A 21221-nucleotide genomic window follows, 5' to 3' on the forward strand; every position below is an offset into this window, starting at 1 on the left:
AAACAAGAAAAATTACTTGCTTATTGCTTTTAATAATGCACTAGGACCATAAAAAGAAGAGGTACCACTGAACGATTTGGCCGAGTGAGGGATCGAATAAATGAATTAAAGAATTAGTGTGTACAAGGACGGGTTGAATAAAAATTGAGACACGTGCTTGATAACATTGTTTTATTGTTGTTGCGTGTCGTGCTGCGACCGCGCGTGCTGCGGCCGCGCGTGCTGTCGCTGCTGTTGCGCGCGATGTCGCGGCGCACCTGTCTCTCCGCCCTCTTAGCGCCGCTGCGTATTTCGTAACTGTCGTTAGTAAAGTGTCACCAGTCCAACACCCGTTGCGCGACGGTTCGGACCAGCACCAGCGTTCCCTGAGGAGACGCCGGCTACCCTCCGCGTCTTGGGCTTTCGCATTTTTAAGAAGGGTGTCACGTTTATATCTAAAGGTCGAGACAATTGTATCGCAGTAGACGCGTAACAGAAAGCAACGCATAGATCACACGGGCCGCTGGGGCTTTAATGCTCCGAAATGGACATTGCACCGGCTGGCGCGGCGCAGAGCGCTCACGGGGTGCTGTGCAGCTGACTTTGTTAAGGTCGTCGAAGATGCGGACTCTTAACTTATTGTAAATCTATGGGGGAGCCTTTTGGCCGGCAGTGGATATTCTACGGCGGAAATGATGATGAAGAGACGCATAAAACGTTTACCCACATGCCCGCGTGGCGCGACAACCTGGAACACTACAGTAGCAAGCACGACTTGCTGGTCGGCTCCGAGCGGCGCGGCGCTGTGCGTCGGGGCTCTGCTGCGGTCGCGCCGTGAGGCTATCTCCATTGGCGTGGGCGGCGCGTGGTAGTCGATATCGTAGTCTACGGCGAGCAGCGCCCGGTTGCTGAACATATGGGGCGGCGAGGGGTCGCGGGGGCGAGGCGGCGCGGCGCGGCGCCGCTCGCTGGCCGCACGCAGCGCGTCCGCGCGCCGCAGCAGCGGGCGCACGGTGTCGTCGAGTTCGAGCAGATTGCTGCGGTCGCGACACGTGTCCGGCGAGCGGTAAGCGGGCGTCACATCGCTCACCAGCTCAGCCGCCCACTCCCAGTTGGGGGTGCGTGCACCGTACGTGTAAGCCGGCCAGCGCTGTAGGCGCAGAGCGCGTCGTAGTGCCGCGTCCTCGCCGCTGCTCCACTCAGGCTGCGACGGCGGGGCGCATGGCGGGGCAAGCGGCAGGGCAAACGGAGAGGCAAACGGCGGGACATGCGGCAGTGTAAGTGACGGGGCAAGTGGCGGGGCCAGCGGCGGGACAGGCGGCGGGGCAAGTGGCGGGACAGGCGGCGGGGCAGGTCGCGGTGCGCGCCGTGTGGCACGTGCACGCGGTGCGTCTCGGGACCGCCGCGGAGCTCGAACGCGCTGCGCAGCAGCAGCGTGGCGAGGGACACGGACGCGCAGGCGCAGGAGAAAGTGTGAGGGTGCCTGGCGGCGCGGGGGTGCGTGAGCGCGCCGTCGCGGGCGCACGTGCGGGCGCACGAGGGCGCGCGGCGGGGCACGAACTCGCGGACGGGAACACATCTGCACAGCGGAGCGTTGACACCTGCAAGTGCAGACGATCATCACTCGGGCGTGCGCTGCGCTGGGCTCGCGCCGCATCGCCGAGCATTAGGCGGACCGAACGAATCGATTATCCTTCGTATCCTGTACTTCGTCCGTGCTCATTACGTAAATTTTGTCAAGTCCTTGGCGTGGCTCCTCGGCGTTGCTTTCATTCAGCGCCGAAATTGTCAAGCCTCAAGAGCTCTCTGACATCGCTACTGTGTTAGTACAATCGCGGTTAATGCCATTTTATAGGGACATACCTAGGGCCTGGTTCATATAATTCGAAGCCGTCGTCGATCCGTTCAAAGTTTTAAATAACCAGAAGTATCGCCACGTCCTATAACAACGCCAATAAATAGATCTGCAACAAATAACTGACATTCTATATAACCCACTAGCTAAACAGATAAATACGCCACGATAAAGACCAGACTACCCCAAGTTTACAAAAAATCTGATGCTGCAGTAAACAGATATTAAAGAAGCAGTAAGTGAAAAACTTTATGTTCACATTAAGCCCTGACACAAAGCCTTAAAAAGTTGTCTCAATAGACACAGTTGGATATTTTGGAGGTCAGTGTTCGACTAAATGTCATTTAGACCTCCTACTGGACCACTGCGCACTAAATGCTCATATAATTACTTCAAAAACAGAAAGTTGCAATGATTTTGTTAAACTAATAAATAAAGTAACAGAGTCCAACTCTATTACAATTGGAATGTCGCTCACAGATCAATATGCGGGAATAAACTCAAGAGAATTCAAAACATTTCCAAAAGGAACATAATTCCTATTTTGTAATGGCCTCAATGAAAGACTTAACCAAAACTTGTAAACAAAATCAGATTGTAAGAAATGAAAAAATAATAAGACAGCACGCACAGCCAGCACAGCAAACACAGTTAACACACAAGACCCGGTGTGAATGTGTACAGAAAAAAAAAACAACCAGTGACTGTTTTTGCATCAAAATACTTATTAGACGATACAGACGTTGCCTATTTTAATTTAATGTTTCCTTTTTTTAAATTATAACTAAAAAAGGGGGCAAAAGTGATACTGAATGGAGCATATATAGAGAATTCAATAAAATAACAAAGCTATAATAAATATTTAATAAAAATAAAACTCACTTTGAATGCAACACAGGGGGCATGATATTTGTGGGAGATGGAAAAAAAATAAATTGGAACAGATTGGATGAGCTGAAGATTGAACTTTTAGGATTACTTAAAAATCTATCAAGACGATATGTAAAATTGATTCAGGTCACTAAAAACAACAGATCCAAGTTTATTTTACATTACAAGACTTACTCGAATATCTAAATAAAACAGGAAAGTTATGTCATTTTGCTTTGCTTTACTTGTTGGGAGATGTCAAGAAAATATATTTCTTCAAAGTTGTATTAGATTCTTTAATGTTGCGTGTTAAGTGCAGCGGTGCTCCAGAGACGCGGCCGCGAGCAGCGGCGGCGCCCTTCCATTGAAACAATGCAGCCAATGTCGTTTTTAACTTCATTAATACTTTAACTGATTATAAAAAGTAAAGTAGATTGTACACATTAATTGTCTTTCTTTATTTTGCAAGCAACATAGTGTACTTTATATTAAAATGAAAAACTATTGTTATTGGTGTACGTCGGTATTAAGCTAAAATTTTATTTTAGAGAGAAACGCCCTTGTTATAAAAACAATTATATAATCGTCTTAAAATTTAGAGATATGGTCTTATACCAATATAATACCTTTGAATGTTATAGTAATTACGAAAGCTATCAATTTGAATAATATACCAAGCTATAACATGTTTTTCTCTCCATTCTATCCGACGGGGCGGCTTCATGATTATTTAGTTAAAAAATTATTTTAGGTTAAATACTGCTGCCCAACAAAAGTTTGAAAGTTCATTAGGTATTTAAAAAACAAATTCTCATCATTCTGTAATTATGTTGGCTTTATATATACCTCCTAAAAGAAATAAGCACATTATGTAAAGGAGCTGAGCAAACGCATTAGTTGGTGACACCAACACTGACGTAAGATCATCTCATCGTACACAAAACCTTAGCTCTGAACAGTCGCCGAGCGCGGGGCGGCGGGTGGCACAAGAATAAAACAAAATGAAACGAAGTCACAAGTACGTTGACCACATATTTGCAATTCTCAAGTTGAACACGCGCGCGCGGTGTTGGACGCTTTGTCGACCGATCACCACTTTGTTTTACAATCACGCGGCGCCTGCGCACATACAACGCGCTAAGGGTAACAGAGGTTACTGAAAAAGTTTGTGGCGCCGCGAGCGAAAAACAATAAGTTTAAGAGATACCTAATAGTTAGCGAGATTGAACTGCAATTATATACGAACCCTTATATACAGAGACGGTATTACTACTTGAGTAATTTAACAAACGATGGGCTACGCGTTTGTTCTTATTCTCAGTTTTTTATTCTCATTCACTGCCACTCATTGCTACGGCTTTGCTTAGTTTTGAACTGTTCTGTTTTGTTTCTAATTTATTTAGTCTCAACTTTGGTTTATTGTGCTATCTTACAAAAATAGTAATTCTCTTTAATAAAGATAATTAAATAAAAAATCTATTTATTGCGTATTTCTCGTTCTCTGTCTAATACACAGCCAAATTGTAATGTCTTCGCTCTAGAGCATTCTGCTTTTTTAAGTAGTAACTTTTAATTTGTCAGTATTTTAAATGTAATATTATAAACCTAGCTGTCAACTCTCAAAGATAAATAAAACAAAAAAAACTTAAGAGAAAAAATATATAATACATTCAGCGTAGTAAAACCGCTTAATTGTGGAAAAAAGATTATTGTAGGGTAGAGACGATTTTAAAGTGTACACGATTTTTTTAAACTTATTAGTGTTGATGACTGAAAACGTGTAAATCTTATTGTAGGAGATACATTCTACATATACATACAGTGTTCAAATTAATAATGGTAACGGTTCCATAAGAGAATAAATTTAAGAAATATGAAACATGTAATACTTTTTACTCTTATTGAGGAGACATTGAATGTTGTCCGCGAGCGGTGCGACACCAGCGCAGTTGTAATGGTCTTCTATTTCGACGAGATTTTTCAGATTCCGGCACTTTTGAAACTACGCACTAAAAGCCACTTGCGAAAAAATTATCTAAAAATTGCTACTTCTACTGTAATATTTTTAATTTAACTATTTTCAACTTAAAAAAAGGCTCATTCATAAGAGGTACGAAAAAATGTAAAAGATATTATTAATTACCGAATAGTGAAATACTTGCTGAGAAGAAATCCACCAATGCGCCTAAAGACAATCTCATAGGAGTGAGCTCGAGACGAGTGCAGGCGCAAACCATAGATACTACACAAGTCTGACAGTTCTGCCAACATCACGACCTGAGCACGGCTATATTGCGTCAAATTTAAAATGGTAAGGTATGACATTCATAATTCATAAACCCGCAAAATTTTAAATTCTTGTGAGGTTGGTTTGAATTTTACATGAGAAACATATGCCCCAATGCAAACTTTATTGAAAAAAAACCAAGGACAGATAAACAGGCAAATAAAAATTTGAGATATTTTTCAAAGTTTACATAAACTGTAGCATGTGGGTGTCACATTCTTTGACGACTTTGTCATCTTGTATGAAGTAACACGATGCCGTTGCTGTGGAAATTTTGGGGTTTTTCGATCAAAAGGAACTAAACATAGTTTTCACAGACGTCTTCTGATATTAAGCCGACACTCCTCCTTAGTCTCACTTTACAAATTACAAGTTTTTTTTTTGTTTAAATTTAAACTTAAGTCACGAAATTAACACTACATGCTAAAACTTTTTTTCACTTAGCCTTTGACGCTGTGTTATCTCACATTACTTGTAGATTGAAAATAAAGATATAGATGTATGCCACAGACATATCTTAACCCTTAAATGCATGGTGATGTAGATCTACATCGCACGCTTTAATAGCCCATGGCTCATTACGTTTTGTTCCAAGTTGTATTTATTTTACTTTTTAAATAAATTTAATATTTATACGTTGATTTATGAAAGCAAAAACCAAATATTGACAGGAAGTTTTTAAAAAATTCGTATTTCATATATTTGGCGCCAAACGGTTATTACACTAGTTCCCGCGGCTATTACAATCAGTTTTTTGCAAAATAGTGTCGGAAGATACAAGGAAAAATTGTTTCTAAAAAAGATAAAAGGTAAGTGTAACGTTTTCATGTTATAATTTTGATAATAATTGTGTATTTTGCAAATTATTTGTTGTGTTTAATGTAGATATGCATTAACAATATTTTTTTGAAATAAAATATTATTTATATTATTATGATTTTTTTCTTTATTTTTTCCATAATTTTTATAAATTTTCCTATCCAATTTAATTTATTCGGAAGTAATAAAAAATCATGCATTTAAGGGTTAGACTTAAGATAAAATAAAAGAAGAATTAAAACTGTATCTGTACATAAAAAATAATTGCAATAAAATATTTTTGTATAAAAAATCTCCTTGTGTGATTTATTTAGTATCCTGTAACTAATTAACCAGCACATAAAATATAATAAAAATCTGAAGACAGCCCTTTAAGAAACTTCAATGGAACAATCATCATCAAACATCAATCTTCAAGGGAACTTGGTAACCAACTACTTAAGGAGAGTAGGAGAAAGCGAAGTGAAAATTGCAAGTGTAAACTATTGAAGATCTAAATTAAAGAAAGGGATGGTCTATTTAAATTGTAGTAGACAATACATGAATATTTATCATGTATGACCATCTGTGTCACTGTGTATTCAACTAATGCAGAGATGAACATGAGAAGGCTTTGAGTCGTGTTACACAACTAATGAGTAGCCTTTCTGAGGCCAGGAAATCAATCACTTCACATGAACAAACAAAGAGCCTAGGGAGCCAGTGCAACTCAGAACTTGTATAATCAATTAATTAAATATCCTTTTGGTTATATTATGTTGATTGAGCCTATTATTGACCTCACAAAGTTGACTTGTGTGTCTCATGTATCATTAATGTACATTTAATTCTCATTAAAAATATATTGAATCAAATAGGTATAGCAAATTAAAAACATTTTTCAAAATTTAAAATAAATATAATATTTAAAATGTTTTCATATAAAAAAGGATGGCTTGTCATTATATAATAATAAATTACATATGATTAAAGCAAAATCTGAGATTGTATTAAGAAATATTCAATGAGAAGCTTTACCTTTGCAACAATCTTTAGATTCAATGAACAATAAATATGGTTTTTCACAAAGACAGATACAGGAACATGTACTTATGGCAAATAAAAAGATTTGAGTCCTGGTTAAATGAACACTTTTACAGCTGCTCACAATGTCAACAGGATTGCTTACAAAAACATTAACAAGATTTAAAGAGAACATGTACAATCACTAAGCAGACTGATAGCATAGAAAATAAAAATCTCTTTACATACCAATAATTAAGTAATTGAAATCAACATATTGTCAGATAATTGAGGATATATAATTTTGGTTCTTTGCTATGTGATATATGCAATAATGTTTATAATACATGTTGCACTGCATTGTTAATGCACGGGGTACATTTATTTACATCAATAAAGTAGCGTTTATATGTTTATATAGTAGCGTTTATATGAAGAAAGGATTTAATCACAAGTGTAGATAGAGTAAATAAAAATATTCACACTCCATAAAACACAGTGTCAGTTTAGGAATATTCCTCAACAGCTAGACGCATGCAATAAATTATTGCATGCGCGTGGTAGAAGTATACTGACGCCTTTTTATTATTAGACATAAATAAATTGATGCCTAGGTTCAAGTTGACTAAGGATACATTTTATAATTCTCTTAAGTTAAGCGAAAAATTGCTACTTTAGTAGCGTGTAGTGTACAAGATTCCATTACTCATAATATAATGGAGAAGCAAAAAAACTAATTGTGATACATGACGTTCGAGTGATAATAATATTGATTCAAACTAGAATTTAAGACAAAGACCGGGCTCTCAAGTATGAACATTGTACAGCGGCACGTGCAGGGAAAGGGCGGGAAACGAAATGAAGTTGAATTGTTTGTTAAACAAACCGTAACATTAATATATGTAAATGAATGTATTGACCAGCTGAAGCCATTTTAGGCTTCCCAGGAGCAGATTCGGGGCCGAGATCGGGATCTTCGTTACCCACCCTGGAGTGTAGCAGGGGCAGCCGCGCACGACAGCGACTTCCACCAGGTTCTTACACTTTAATATGTTGAGTAAAGAGTACCAGACCTAAAGAAAATAGTTTTAATTTTAACTTTGAGGTCTAACAGATGAAAAACGCGGAAAATATAACTTATAATATTGACAAACTACGAAAGAATACGATTTGAAACAAAATAGAGTTAATGTTTTATGTTTTTATGTACTTCTGAGCAAATTTGATGTGTACTGACAAGTGTATTTCGTTGATTTTCTCTTGATAATTGTTGCCGTGGGCTATCTACTGTGAAAATGTCCGGGGTCTACGAACAAAAACCGACATCTTTCACTGTCAAGTCTGAATTGGTAGCTGCGACTTTATTATTTTAACAGGGAGTTGGCTGCCGGGTGGTATTTTCGAATCCGAGTTGTTTGATCATAGGTACTCAGTTTGGCGCCGCGGGAGGAATTATGGTTTCTCTGGTCGATCGCGAGGCGGTGGCGTATGTCACGCGATGATAGCCGCGCGTAAAGAATTACCGGTCACTTCGCAGCCGCTTCTCCAATCGACAGCCGAAGACCTTATGTAAATCTTTATACTTGTGGTATCTACCTCTGTAAGCAAAACAAAGGTCTATAATTTTCTACACAATTAAGTAATTTTTTCTCAAAACCGTATATGTAGTCACAGGCGACTTTAATATGAGGGGATTCTCCCGAATTTCGTGTGGCCCGTAAACCACTGGAGTTCATAGTGCTGACCTCCGAATGTTTTCATTAGCCAAAATTCTTAAAATGTTATATTGTGTACATTTGCGAAAATCCACTTGGAATGTGCCTCTCAAATTCGGAAGCCACGCTGCCACAAATACATTAATCGCGTCGATAATATTCAAAAACGATTTATAAAGTATCTCCGTTTCCGCGAGAAAGATCCGTATCATTCTGATAACCTACCTAGAACTCTGTCGAAAACATTATCGGTCGCCGCTCGCAGTTCGCCGCGAGACTGCCGACTAAGTTTTCATTCAAAAGGCCAAATTTTTAGGATGAAGATTAAAATTTGAAACGTTTACATGTCTCGCAAATCAATTCGTTTCAGGTCGCTCTTTCGTTTACCAAAAACGAATTATCGACAAAATAGTTGTACTGTCCGTGCGATTGCAAGCTCTAACAAAGTGTGTCAGCGATTCGATCGGTGAGCGTGTCTGCGACAAGAAGATGCTGCAGTTTTAACATTTTCAGGAGCCATACTTAGTGGTTGCCTGTCCACCTTTCTATATTATGCAGTACGTGTAAACTCATGGTTATTATAGCTTTGAGAGTGCTAAACAGGAGAAAGAAGAAATAGAGCGTCCGTTGGTTCAAAAGAAGAATTGTAACGAATATAATTTGCGACAAATCCTTGCGCTCGGTGCAAACAAGTCAATGTTCACACGTGAGTATTCACTGAAAAATGTTTCACTGCACAAGCAAAAACTTCGCCTGTAATCAATATTAAGCGCAATCGTTATGAAGAAGCTCGGCTTCACCTGCTTCCCAAGCTCGGCGAAGTTAGGTATAGCATTACACAGTCTACTTGAGGCTCTTGAGACTCGGGTTAGAAATACCTGCCTTAAATCTAATTGTGCATTAAAATGTAACGTCTTAGTTTCAACACTGGCAATACCTGTCAGTTTGACGTTGGAGACCTCGGTTTTGCGGTCGACACATTGTTTTTGTTTTGATAACAATAATCTGTATGAAACTAAGTGGCGCGCTATCCGGCTCGTCAAGCAAAATAGGATCTATGTTTCCTAATAAAGTGTAGTTAACGATAAAAAAGCAAGAATGTCCTGCGAAATTATAATAAGAGCGGCGCGCCCCGAGGACCGGCGGCAGCGCGCCGAGCTGATCGAGCTGGGCTTCCTGTCGCACCAGTGGGACGCCTTCATTTACTTTCTGTTTCAAGAGGTGAAGTATTATACATTTTATTGTTTTATATCTCTGAAACGTACTCGCCTTCTAGTGTGTTCATTGTAACCTGCTCCAGTGTAGAATTATTGACACTAACAATAAAGCTTAACAATGATTTGTTAATTGGGAATGATACTCCACCTTAGACCTCAATATAAACGATTTGCCAAACTTAGTTGCCTCCAGCACCATATCACAGTTGATTTGAAAGTTTACGTGCTGCACTTTGCAGTCATCATTACCAGTAATAATCAGCTCTATGGACATACTGTTGTCCCTGTACTACTACATCAGCTTGGGTTGTATCCAAACTAAGTGCATATTGGATTCCACTAAGCCCTTTACTGTACAATGTGATAAACCCCATAAAGCAAAAACTTTAGTGAATAAACGCAAAATGATACTGTACACTGTTTTAAAAGATTTTTTAGAATGTAGATTTGAATAAATGTTGTAGAATGAACAGATATGCAAATAGTTTTTATTTAACCTTTACCAAAATTACAGGAAAAACTAAACCAAAATGCTACTCAAATAATTCCTTGTTGCAACTGAAAGAGGGGGATAAATCTAGCTGGTGAACTTTCCAATTTTTATTCCAAAAAAGATAGATATGTTTATTTGAATAGTATTATAAAATGTGTAAGTGTCTTCTCCACCGACTGTAAGAACACTTGTCTTGTAGTAAATTTTTAAAAATTGTTTGTTTTTCTGCCATTGCCATATTAATGACAAATGGTTTATATTTTTACATAATACTCAAATGACTATTTGTTGTCATCTTGTGTTATGGGTTATGACCAGCTGATTTATAATTAAAGTTGTATTGTAGTTTGTATCTCCACCTTTTTAGCTCAACCAAATACCATACTTGATTTTTAGGATAGACTTTTTTTTACCAATGTCTATAGAAGTATTATTTAATTTTATTATTATTATTTAAGAAGTATCATTCATTAGAGTATTTCACGGGGCCCAGTGGCGTACCAAAGACTTGCCGCCTGGGGCGATCTCTAGTTTGCCGCCCTTTCTATTATAAGTCACTCAAATAGTGGTTTTTATAAATGAATACACATAAATAAATGATTAAGTTACTTAATCAATATTAATTAAAACACAGAGTACATTTTTTTAGACATATTTTTATGCACTCGTAAACATATTTATATAATACCTACTCTTCTAGCTTTAATACTAGAAAAATCGTGTATAATGCTCTCAAAAATTATATTATTTGTAATTTCTTGTTCTATTGACAATATTGCAAGGTTTTGTAGTCTTAATTGACTCATTGTAGAATGAAGATAATTTTTAATCAACTTCAATTTTGAGAAGCTTCTTTCGCAACTAGCTACACTGATTGAAATTGTTAAAAAAATTCTTAACAAAACTACAATGTTGGGAACAGAATTTTCATTTATTATTCAAGAAAGAAAATAAATATGAAATGAATAAGTTGCTTTTTACAACTATAAGTAAATATAAAAAATGCCGCCCCATGGTAAGTGCCGCCCGGTGCGGACCGCACCCACCGCCTAGGTATGCCACTGATGGGGACCCTCCAAATGTGGTTTAACATTGCGTCTCACTTGTCTGAAACAATTTTTGGTTGCACTTTTGACAGCGTCTACCAATTAATTAAGTTTTTGCAGGTTGCAAAAACTTAATTAATAGTATCTACTATTGTGGGATAAACCTTTATAGTTCTATTAATTTTATAAATTACCACTTATTTTCTATATAGTTCTATAGCAGCATAGTAAACAATATAAGATTTCAACCAGAAAGTTAAACATGATGATGGAGGTTGGGAAAGCAAAATTTATTTGACTATTAGATATAGTTTCAGAAATTTGAATGGCTTCTCACTGACTTGGACTGACTTTGTAATGTTTTTAATATCTGTTACATACAGTGTCATTCAGGGTTTTTATTGATGTTTACAAAATACAATACAGCGTGCCAACATAACCATGAGCGAGTTGTTCTTTATATAAAAAGAAATATCTGTGAGAGTGGCGGAGAGGGCTGTGCTGGGCTTCACTCCAAGATACAATTAAAAATATGGAAATCTGAAGAACCAAGTTCACTGATGTCCCAAGAAGAATTTCTCCTTTGAACTAGTAGTTTGTGAGGCACACACTGCATGAAACCAACTGTTTTTGAGTGGTGACTGCGAGCAGGTAGACTCGACGCAGGTGGGCACCTCACCCTATGTTGTCGGTCCTAGGTGGAGTCAAAGTCGCGAGATGTCGCTGGATGCGCAAACTGACATTATGGCAATTTTATTTTGAGATGGCTTCTTTGTGCCTGCCAGTTGGCGGTTGCCGGCTGACATGATCATGTTGGGCATGTAGCGTTTGTTGTTATTGGCAGTAATTATTTGTAGCGCAACGTTACTCCATTCGTATGGTGCGCACGCTGCTAGTGACGCGGTCGTGGTCGTGCGCAGGTGACGCTGGAGTGCGCGCTGCTGGCGGGCGCCGTGCTGTTCATCTTCTGCGGCGCCGCGCCCGCCGCCTGCGCGCTGCTGCTGCCGGCCGCCGCCGCCGTCGTGGCCGCCGCAGCCGCCCTGACACACCGCGCGCTGGCGCAAGCGCACGCACCGGTGACTATCGCGCTCGCACGCCCACGCGCTCATGACCAGGCGCCCACGACGCTAACGCGCTGCGCTCTGCTGCAGAGGATCGAGCACGAGCTGTTCGGCGTGGTGGCGGAGGCGCGCGGCCCGCCCGGCGCCACGCTGCGCATCCGCAGCGCGCCGCACGCCGCACCGCACGAGGGCTACTCTAAGGTCACCTCTTCGCAAACTTTTCACTAACTACAACAAAACCTGTACTTTTCTACGAGTTTTTTGTTATGAAATTATTTTTATAGTTGTGCATCTTCAATAAATATTTGCCCATTGGTTATAATTCTCCCTGCGAATGCATAACACCTACTCTGGTGGAAGATCGCCATCTATAGAAAATTTTAGTTACTAAACACGTGGAGTGCACTGCATGACCTTGTTTGGATAGTATAGTAGTATCCGAGGCTCAGCGAGCGCCTGCGCGTCGAGCGACCAGCGCGCAGGCATTGCAACTAGGGCTTATAATACCGGAATACCTGACGATTTGTTAAAAACCGGTATTTTTGTTAAAAACGGTATTTTGGTATCATATTAGTTGATAAAAATTGAATTTATGCACAATATAAATATAATTTAAAATAATGCCGTACGAGTCTATTATATGTAAAATGTAACATATAATTTACTATGTACCTTTTTTTACTTGCACGTTTTTTTTTTGTCTATCTACTCCTACTCTCTATGTAATAAAAATAAATATTATCTACTCATTTCAGATCAATATTTATTGGATTTCATAAATTATTTGTTAACAAGTCAATATGACAACTGAGGTAAGTAAAAATATAACTAGAAATTTTTTTATTAATAATACCGGTATTTAGATTTTAGTTTGGTATTGTAAGCCCTAATCGCAACCAATGCCGGGAAACTTTGCGATTGTTAGTTAGTTTTCAAGGTGAAGCTGCGCGGGCTACAAACGCGCCCTCTTTTCCGAGCTCAATTATGATGTTAAAAGCTCCTAACAAATTGAAGGGGTTGAGTTTTAATTTGATGAACTTCTTAAATTTAGAACATCACATGGGAGTGTACAATAGTCACGCCGTTGTGTCGCTGTACACAGTTGTTCACCAAACACTAATTTCATCAGTCTATATAAAGGTATAACAATTTGTTACAATTCTGTTGCTAAACGATGTACAGTACCGGCGATATATATTGCACATCGACCTTTGGGAAGAGACAATCGGCTAATTTCGGCTTCGTAGGGCGTTATCTCTGTCGCACGAAATACAAACAGTCCGAACTCTACGAAGCCAAAATTAACCGGTGGTCTCTTTCCATAGACCGATGAGCAATATTTCTCGCCAGGTACCGTACGTTACTATTTTTTAAAGTTTATTGATATTTACATAGAGTATATAGATCATATTGTTATATATTTATATCAAGTATGTACCGTCATATTATTTTTCTCTAAGCTAATCTTCACGTAGAACATATCTAAATCATAATGCTGTGAAAATAATTAAAAGGGACTAATAAAGATGTGCTTAATAGTGATTGCATGCGCGCGCGCAGGTGGTGGGCACGGGCAGCGTGTCGCGGTGCCGCGGGGCTCCGGCCGCGGGCTGGCTGCACGAGCTGGCGGTGCACCCGCAGTACGTCTCTGCACCTTAACACTTTGGCTCGCTCTGGCCGCCGCTACTTCACTTAACTGTCATCGGGCGCTGCGGTGGCGCAAGTTCATGGTTTCATTATTATTATTTACGACGTAGAGCACAACAATAAAAAAAAAAACTTAGTGAATTTAAAACTAGTTGGCAAATAAAACGTAATAGCAAGCATTCACTTGTAGTCGTCTCACAGAAGATAGCCGCGCGCAAATGGACGAGGCTGGTTTATTTGCACGCGACAATTGTACCCGGCTCTGCCAATGTACAATGTTTACGATAGAAACATGGTCGGCTGTGACAGCGCGCCGCAAGCGGTGGCAGGCGAGTTTTTGGTCAAAATTTAAGGTGTAAAAAAAAAATTTTTTTTAGGATTATACGGGGTTTTGTGGAAGAAAAAGAGGTATCGTATCAAATTAAATTGACAGAGAATTCTCAATTGAATTTGACTCAATACAAAATCAAAACCACCAATTAATAGACCTCTATAATGAAATAACGACTTCATGGATAACACAACCGACACCCCCGCTCCACGTCCGCTTTGCGCAGGTGGCGCGGCCGCGGGCTGGGGCGCGCGCTGGCGGCGGAGAGCGCGCGACGCGCTGCGGCGGCCGGGCTGCACGCGCTGGAGGCGCTCACCAGCCACCTGCAGCGGACCGCGCGCGTCGCGCTGCACGCGCAGGGGTTGGTGTCGCCTCGTCCTCACTCTCCAAAACTTTGCTCGAACATTTATAAACCACATCACGAACACCAAACAAGAACCTTCTTAGGCCCGATACAAAGTTGATATTTTAAGTTCCATCGCCGCTTATAGTCTTCCTTCCACGACTTGAGTATGTTCTTTAAAGCGCGCTTCGCCCACAGGTGGGAGTGCCGCGGCACGTATGACCGGCCGCTGCTCGGGGCCGCCCTCACGCTGCCGCTGGCGCGCCTCGGCCTCGACCTGCCCGCCGCGTAGCATCGCCGCGGGACGTACCGCGCCCGGCCTGCTGCGTCGCAACACGATCCAGCGTGACGCGACGCAACGTGACGTGACGTGCTGCGCCCGGCCTGCTGCGTCGCAACACGATCCAGCGTGACGCGACGCAACGTGACGTGACGTGCTGCGCCCGGCCTGCTGCGTCGCAACACGATCCAGCGTGACGCGACGCAACGTGACGTGACGTGCTGCGCCCGGCCTGCTGCGTCGCAATGCGCAACGCCTGCCGCAATATTCTTCGTCTTCCGGTTTGACAATATAGAATCTATGAAAGATTCACGACGCGCGACCAAGTGTTGGCGCGCTGCGCGTGCTGCTACTGGGACAGCTGCGAGTGCCAGTTTGTGTGTGTATGTGAGCACTTTGTGTATTATTGTTCGTACTGTACAATGAATTTATAGTTTTTTTTTATTAATATGTTGACGAAAGACAATAAATGGCGAAACAAAAACAACCGTTTAATTAATATGCAAAGTTCCTTACTCGAAAGTTATTGTAACGCATCGTGTGTGCGCTGCGGCGAGCGCGGCGCCTCGCGGAACAGCAGCTGCAGCATGGCCGCGCCCACCGTCACCTGCGGGCACGCGGCGTGAGGGTGAGGCGCGAGTGGAGGGGCAGGAGTTGGAGATACATGTACATACCTTGAGGTCTTCAGCGCGGTGCGGCGTGGGCAGCGCCGGGCGTGCGCCCCCGCAGGCCGCGGCGCGCCCCTCCAGCTGCATGCGCGCGTAGCCGCACGCGCCTTCCTGCAACACGTGGCGCCGGGAACTGATTAGTTGCAACGGCGGGGGCCGCGAGTTCACTAAGGAATAACACGTTGATACGGTTCTTCACGAAGACAAGACGCCATGGGTTTGGAACAGGAGTGTGCTGGTGATATTTTTCGAAAACTCTGATGATACTTCGCTAAAGAATTGCAGACCTATTTCATTTCTCGGCGCGAGATCGAAGCAAAATAAAGAACTCTGCAGAATAATCAAACGGTCACCGGCGTATCTCGAAGAATTAGTTTTCTGAAGTAGCAGTGGGCGGGGCACGTCGCTCGTGCAGGCGGTGGCCTTTGGGGACGAAAAGTTGGCCTATCTATGCTATGCAGTGGAAGTTTATCAGCTGACAAGTTGAAGGTGGGCGGCGAGCTGCACCTGTCGCAGGGCGTGTTCCGCGAGGCGCAGCGCGAGCGCGCGCGGCGCCCCGGGCGCGCCCGCGGTCACGTCGCAGAGCTCCAGCAGCTGCGGCGGGCGCAGCGCGGCGCACAGCACGCGCCCCAGCTCCTCCGCCTACGTCCACGGGGGAGTTTTACTTTTAAACCTTACCCTGACATTGTAGTGCAATAATTGCAATTTTTAAATTGACTCATTTAAATGGATTACATTTGAATGTATACATCAAAAAGTGTTTAATTTAAAAGAGCAACTCTTCATGGAATAGTCTTTCAAAGCCGGTGGTAGCTCATTACATGTACCGTCAACTGAGGCAACTTTACTTTCTATGGGCAATTTGACCTACGACGACCGCGGCCACAAATATTAGTTTAAAACCATTTTTTGTTACACGAACTGTATTTAGTGCATTTGGGTAGAACCTGGCAGCCCAAAAAGTGTTTCACTCAGATAACGTCGCTATTAGTCCAAATATTGTCATTTTTCTTCGCATCGGTCAATTTGTGTTTGTGCAGCTCCCGAAAACTTTTGAAATTTTTAAGAAAAATCGAACTTAAGGTAAGAGCTTGGTGTTGAATAATAATAGTTATATTGTCATGTTACTGTGTATTTAACGTGCAAACAGTTTCAACAACTAGTTCTGTAATAATGAACAAAGGTAATGATATTTAACGTTAGGTCAAAATACCACAGCATGGTTAGTGGCATCTTTACCTAATAGTAGGGTTGTCGAATTAGGAAATTCATTTAATGTGTAAAACATGTTAATTATTTATTTAATAAAATCGGTTAATAGTATTGTTTTTTTTAATCCTTTTTAAATGTACTTTTATATTTAAAAAGGGTTTTAAAAAAACATATTTAATATTCATAATAATATTCGGCTAGATTACAAATTTTTCCTTTTTAATTGCAAAGACAGCTTATGTATTAAATTAATTTTCATCTGAAATTTTCTACATCGATACAAGGACCAACTTACTACTACTTCAAGAGTATTTCCAAAATTAAATTAATTAACAGCAGTTTTACTAACAATACTTAGTTACTTTTTAACTTTAAGTTTTAATTAGATAAAAAAATAATTTATTTTTTTTGTTTTTATTTTTTTAAAGAAAGTGACAGCCCTGAGTTAAGCCATAAAATAACGTAAAAGTCAGGAAATCTTTAGTCAACTTTACCGTACATTGAGTTAATTAATACAGACAAAAAAATAGTCTCGATACCATGTAGGTGCTTTTACTACTCACATGTAAGATAAAGTAGAAATTAGAATAAACTCACACGTGCACGCATTTGTTCAAATTATTAAATATTGGACAGCGGGTAAAGTTGCCAAAAACTTGTTAACTTTACGCAAGCTATGATTTTGAACTTAACAATCGATCCATTAATTATTTTGTAGAATTTTACTGATTAATATGTAGAAACATGTCCAGTTCAACAGATTATGCAATGATGGAAAAGATAACTCATTTCTTGTTTCGACAGTTTCATAAAATATTGAAAAACATGATTTAGTTGCCACAGTTGACGGTAATGTTAGGATGATTAAGGATTCACAAGTGCCTGCTCGAATAAAAATATTTTAAATTAAATTAAATCTGCGAGATGCGCCCAAGTGAACTCCAGCCACGGGTAACCTTTTGTGTTTCGGGAGGGAAATCTTCTGGATATACAAAAGACCCGCTGCGGAGAGGACAAGGTACTTTGGAAGGATGATCGGAATTCCAACAAAACAAGCATCCATAATGTAATGGAAGAAGATTGAACCTCCTCTGACTGTGATCGACCGCAGTACGCACACGAACGTGTTCTACATCTGGAGTTAATGATACAGCCAACAGGAATCCGATCTCAACGACCGGTAACTACCGCTCACGCGGCAGGCCGGCCGCTGGTCCCCGCAGTCGCCTGGTCCAAACAACCGTAATCGTGGTCCCGGTTGCGAACCGATTGAAACCGGGCATCTCTTCTACCTGAGACAGACCTGGTGGTCGTCGGCGAGCCGCAGCAGCGCGTGCAGCGCGCGCCGGAGCCGCAGTCCGCTAGCGCCGGCGCCCCCCGCAGTGCCTACGCCCTCCGCAGCGCTGCCGCCGGACGCCGCGCCTACAGCGCAGCAGCGCGCGCACAGCCACGCACCGCAGCACAGCACCGCGCCCGCCGTCCACGCGCCGCGCTCGCCCTGCAGCGCCACCTCGATACCCGCCAGCAGCTGCCGGTGCGTCGCGACCGCGACGACAACATTGTTAACTGCGCTGCCTCTTGCCAGTCATTGGTTAACATTAGTTGAAATGTTGCTTTAATTAATGAACATATAATTTATACTTTAATTCTCTCGGTATTGTCGCCAGTGTATCATTTTCTTTACCAGTTTCTAAGAAGGCGGCACGTGGAGTGAGCTTATGTTCAGACATCTTACCTCTTGGTTCGCGAACTGTATCACTTCCGGTGCGCCTTGCTGAAGCACTGTTAGATAATCTTGAAGAAATTGCGAATCACTCTCCGGCAATGACTTCAGGAGTTGCCTTATTATGGAGACCAAGTCAACGGCAGAGTGCGAAGAGGTTTGAGCAGGCTGCATGCACAGCTGGTCCACTGCAGCGACCAGCGCACTCTCGCCCTCGGAGCCGCTGGAGTCGCCGTTCGCTGCCTGCTGTTGCTCATCATCCACATGCGGGTCTTGGAGTGACCTCAGTTTACGTTCGCATTCTTCCTCTCGAGCTCTCTGCGAAGCCAACACTTCTGCTGATGGCATTTTGAACTCAGTCTGCAAAGTGCATTGTAAATCTTTAAAAACACTTTGATTTAAAACAATTTCAATTATTTTGGTTTTACTCCTATCTTATAGATAAGAGTAGTCAAAGTCAAAATAGCTATATTTATTCATACCTGCCAGCTTAAAATAAATTTTACGCTAGTCCGCAACCACCTACTGAAAACAACTAACAATAATCTTAACAGGATTTGTAATTTTTTTGATGACTGTAATAACAAATATTTTTCGTTAAAAGTAAAATAATTCCTTTCCATATGTCTTTATCATGTACTTACTCTGAAATACAGTAATGTGCCCTTTTCGCAGAGCCTGTGCTTTATAAATTTCTTGAACTCTGAGAGTAAATTAACTTCACCATTTGACAGTTTGCTATAAAATGTTCCACATTGACCCAGAAATTAGTGAGACACCTTATGGATGCTAACACCATGTATAGGATGTTCATTTTTATTATATCACTAGAGATCTACTACTAGAACATTTATGTTAATACATTAGGTCATCATAAATATAATGTGAGTGTAGTGTGAGTTGCCAAGGTCCTTGAATATATTTCTTAGTAACCCCTCATGGAGCCCTTGTGTAGATGACTGACCTAAATCAATGGGCTGTATGACATAACTCTGAAATGAATTGTGCACAGTGTCAACATTGGTCAGTTGAACCTCCGAACAGCATATGTTGCTGAAATAAGTCTACCAGATAACATTTCTATATGTGAATAACCCTGGGACTCATCATCTAATGTGATGCATAAGAATACAGCTTTATTGACCCCTTCAAGTTCCACCGCCTCATTCTTGAAAACCCCAGTTTCTACTTGTTTGATGTTGTCAGTAAAAAACCTAATACATTTAGTTTTACTTTTGTTTAAAAGCACTTATAGGATGCTTGTTAACTTTAAAAAGTAAAGGTATGTTAGATGCAAACAGTACCACATGACAATTGTTCCTCATAAGTTGAGGTAAGGCAACAATGCACGAAAGGTATAAAAAAGACTGACAATTAAATGGATTAAAGTCTTATTTGTTAAGTTTGTTTTGTATCATCTTATTTTGCCTTAACATTGATTAAAAAGAATCACCAGATGTTTGATGATGTGAGTTGCCTGCCGCACTGATACAATTAAAAAATATTAAAAATTACTCAAACCAGCGTGGCACTCAATCACACAAATGTCGTAATATACATACAACATAGCATAATTAAACCTGTATTCAGGAATGCATGTATGCATGCTCAATATTCAGGTACTAGTAACTACCTGATGTGAATATTCTGTACATCAACTTGACTTTGATTAATGAAAATAAGAAAATAAAACAAGAAAAACCTGGCTACTCGGTAACCAATCACTCCTGCCAGTTCCTCATTCACTTGTTCTGTTGAAGCATCTTGTTACATTAAAATGTAAAAAGTTCCCTAAAGCTTAAATAAAAATTCTGTAGGATATATTAATGTGTGATGTTTAATAAAGAATTTAAACACTATAAGACTTCAAATTCAACTAAATTGAGACATTACATTGTCTTACCTGCACCCACTCCTTAAATGCATGTAAACTATGCAGAGCCAGAGGCTGCAGGAACATAGTACTAGTCTAACAAGCACAGATTTTTTTAAAGACATGGTTCTCGGCTTCATAAATAATATATGAACAAAATGTAATTCTATCCTATTTTTTGTTAGGAGTTTCAATAACTAAAAAAATGTCTTTATACATGTGCGGACGTGATTTAAAATGTAGTAACATTAAGTAAAATGTTCATTTTAAGTTTACATAAGGATTTGTAAATATATTAACCGTCTTGTGTGCTCCGGCATCCACTGAGATAGGAGGCAACTCCTCGTCATAATCTTCTATCATATTCTTGGCTTTTAGTTAACTGATTTATTATACAAATATCAGAGAACTGCAGATGGTTTTACAATGAAGTTTGTTAATTTGACTTTATTAAGGTAGACAGCAACTCTAACACTTGACAGAACTGAGATAACACTAAAAACAAACGTGACCGTAATCAAAACAAATCATAACATTGCCACGTGCTTTTGACGTTCTCCTGGGCTTACATGTAAAGAATGCAATTGAAAAAATTTTTTTGTTATACGTTTTTATAATTTTCATGTTTCTGTTTCATTTATTAATATTTTATTTCAAGAAATATTTAATTATTATATTATTTATAAGAAAAATCAGAAACTATTTATTCGTAAATGTAAATTAAGAAGCAACAATACGACTACCGATTTATTTAAAAAAATCTCTCAGCAATTCATAGCTTTTAAGTGATAAATAGCTCT

The 21221-nt window shown here is 40.5% G+C and overlaps 3 protein-coding genes across 4 annotated transcripts; 1 reads left to right on the forward strand and 2 right to left on the reverse strand.

The window, feature by feature from the left end:
* Positions 1-203: 203 nt before the first annotated feature.
* Positions 204-4906, reverse strand: LOC137926067 (proline-rich protein 36-like). The gene is made up of 3 exons (XM_068769606.1): positions 4848-4906; positions 707-1580; positions 204-282 (listed from the first exon to the last, which is right to left on the reverse strand). Exons 2-3 carry the CDS (start codon positions 1556-1558, stop codon positions 274-276), a joined length of 861 nt encoding a protein of 286 aa, XP_068625707.1. The 5' UTR covers positions 1559-1580; positions 4848-4906; the 3' UTR covers positions 204-273.
* A 4576-nt stretch (positions 4907-9482) lies between these two features.
* Positions 9483-14349, forward strand: LOC137926038 (uncharacterized). 2 transcript variants are annotated; one of them, XM_068769571.1, is made up of 4 exons: positions 9483-9748; positions 12204-12359; positions 12435-12545; positions 13905-14349. In XM_068769571.1, the coding sequence occupies exons 1-4, from the start codon at positions 9626-9628 to the stop codon at positions 14001-14003; spliced, it is 489 nt and encodes a 162-aa protein (XP_068625672.1). In that variant the 5' UTR covers positions 9483-9625; the 3' UTR covers positions 14004-14349. The 2 variants fall into 2 exon arrangements, with proteins under 2 accessions (XP_068625672.1, XP_068625671.1); XM_068769570.1 differs by having other exon boundaries at positions 12204-12545.
* A 1735-nt stretch (positions 14350-16084) lies between these two features.
* On the reverse strand, positions 16085-20968 carry LOC137926054 (uncharacterized). The gene is made up of 4 exons (XM_068769591.1): positions 20722-20968; positions 18561-18908; positions 18129-18353; positions 16085-16255 (listed from the first exon to the last, which is right to left on the reverse strand). Exons 1-4 carry the CDS (start codon positions 20782-20784, stop codon positions 16085-16087), a joined length of 807 nt encoding a protein of 268 aa, XP_068625692.1. The 5' UTR covers positions 20785-20968.
* Positions 20969-21221: the final 253 nt, after the last annotated feature.

The sequence above is a fragment of the Battus philenor genome, unplaced genomic scaffold (genome assembly GCF_028537555.1).
Source record: "Battus philenor isolate CCGP_79_NKW_IND1 unplaced genomic scaffold, ilBatPhil1.0.hap1 SCAF_28, whole genome shotgun sequence".
Classification (NCBI taxonomy): Eukaryota; Metazoa; Arthropoda; class Insecta; order Lepidoptera; family Papilionidae; genus Battus; species Battus philenor.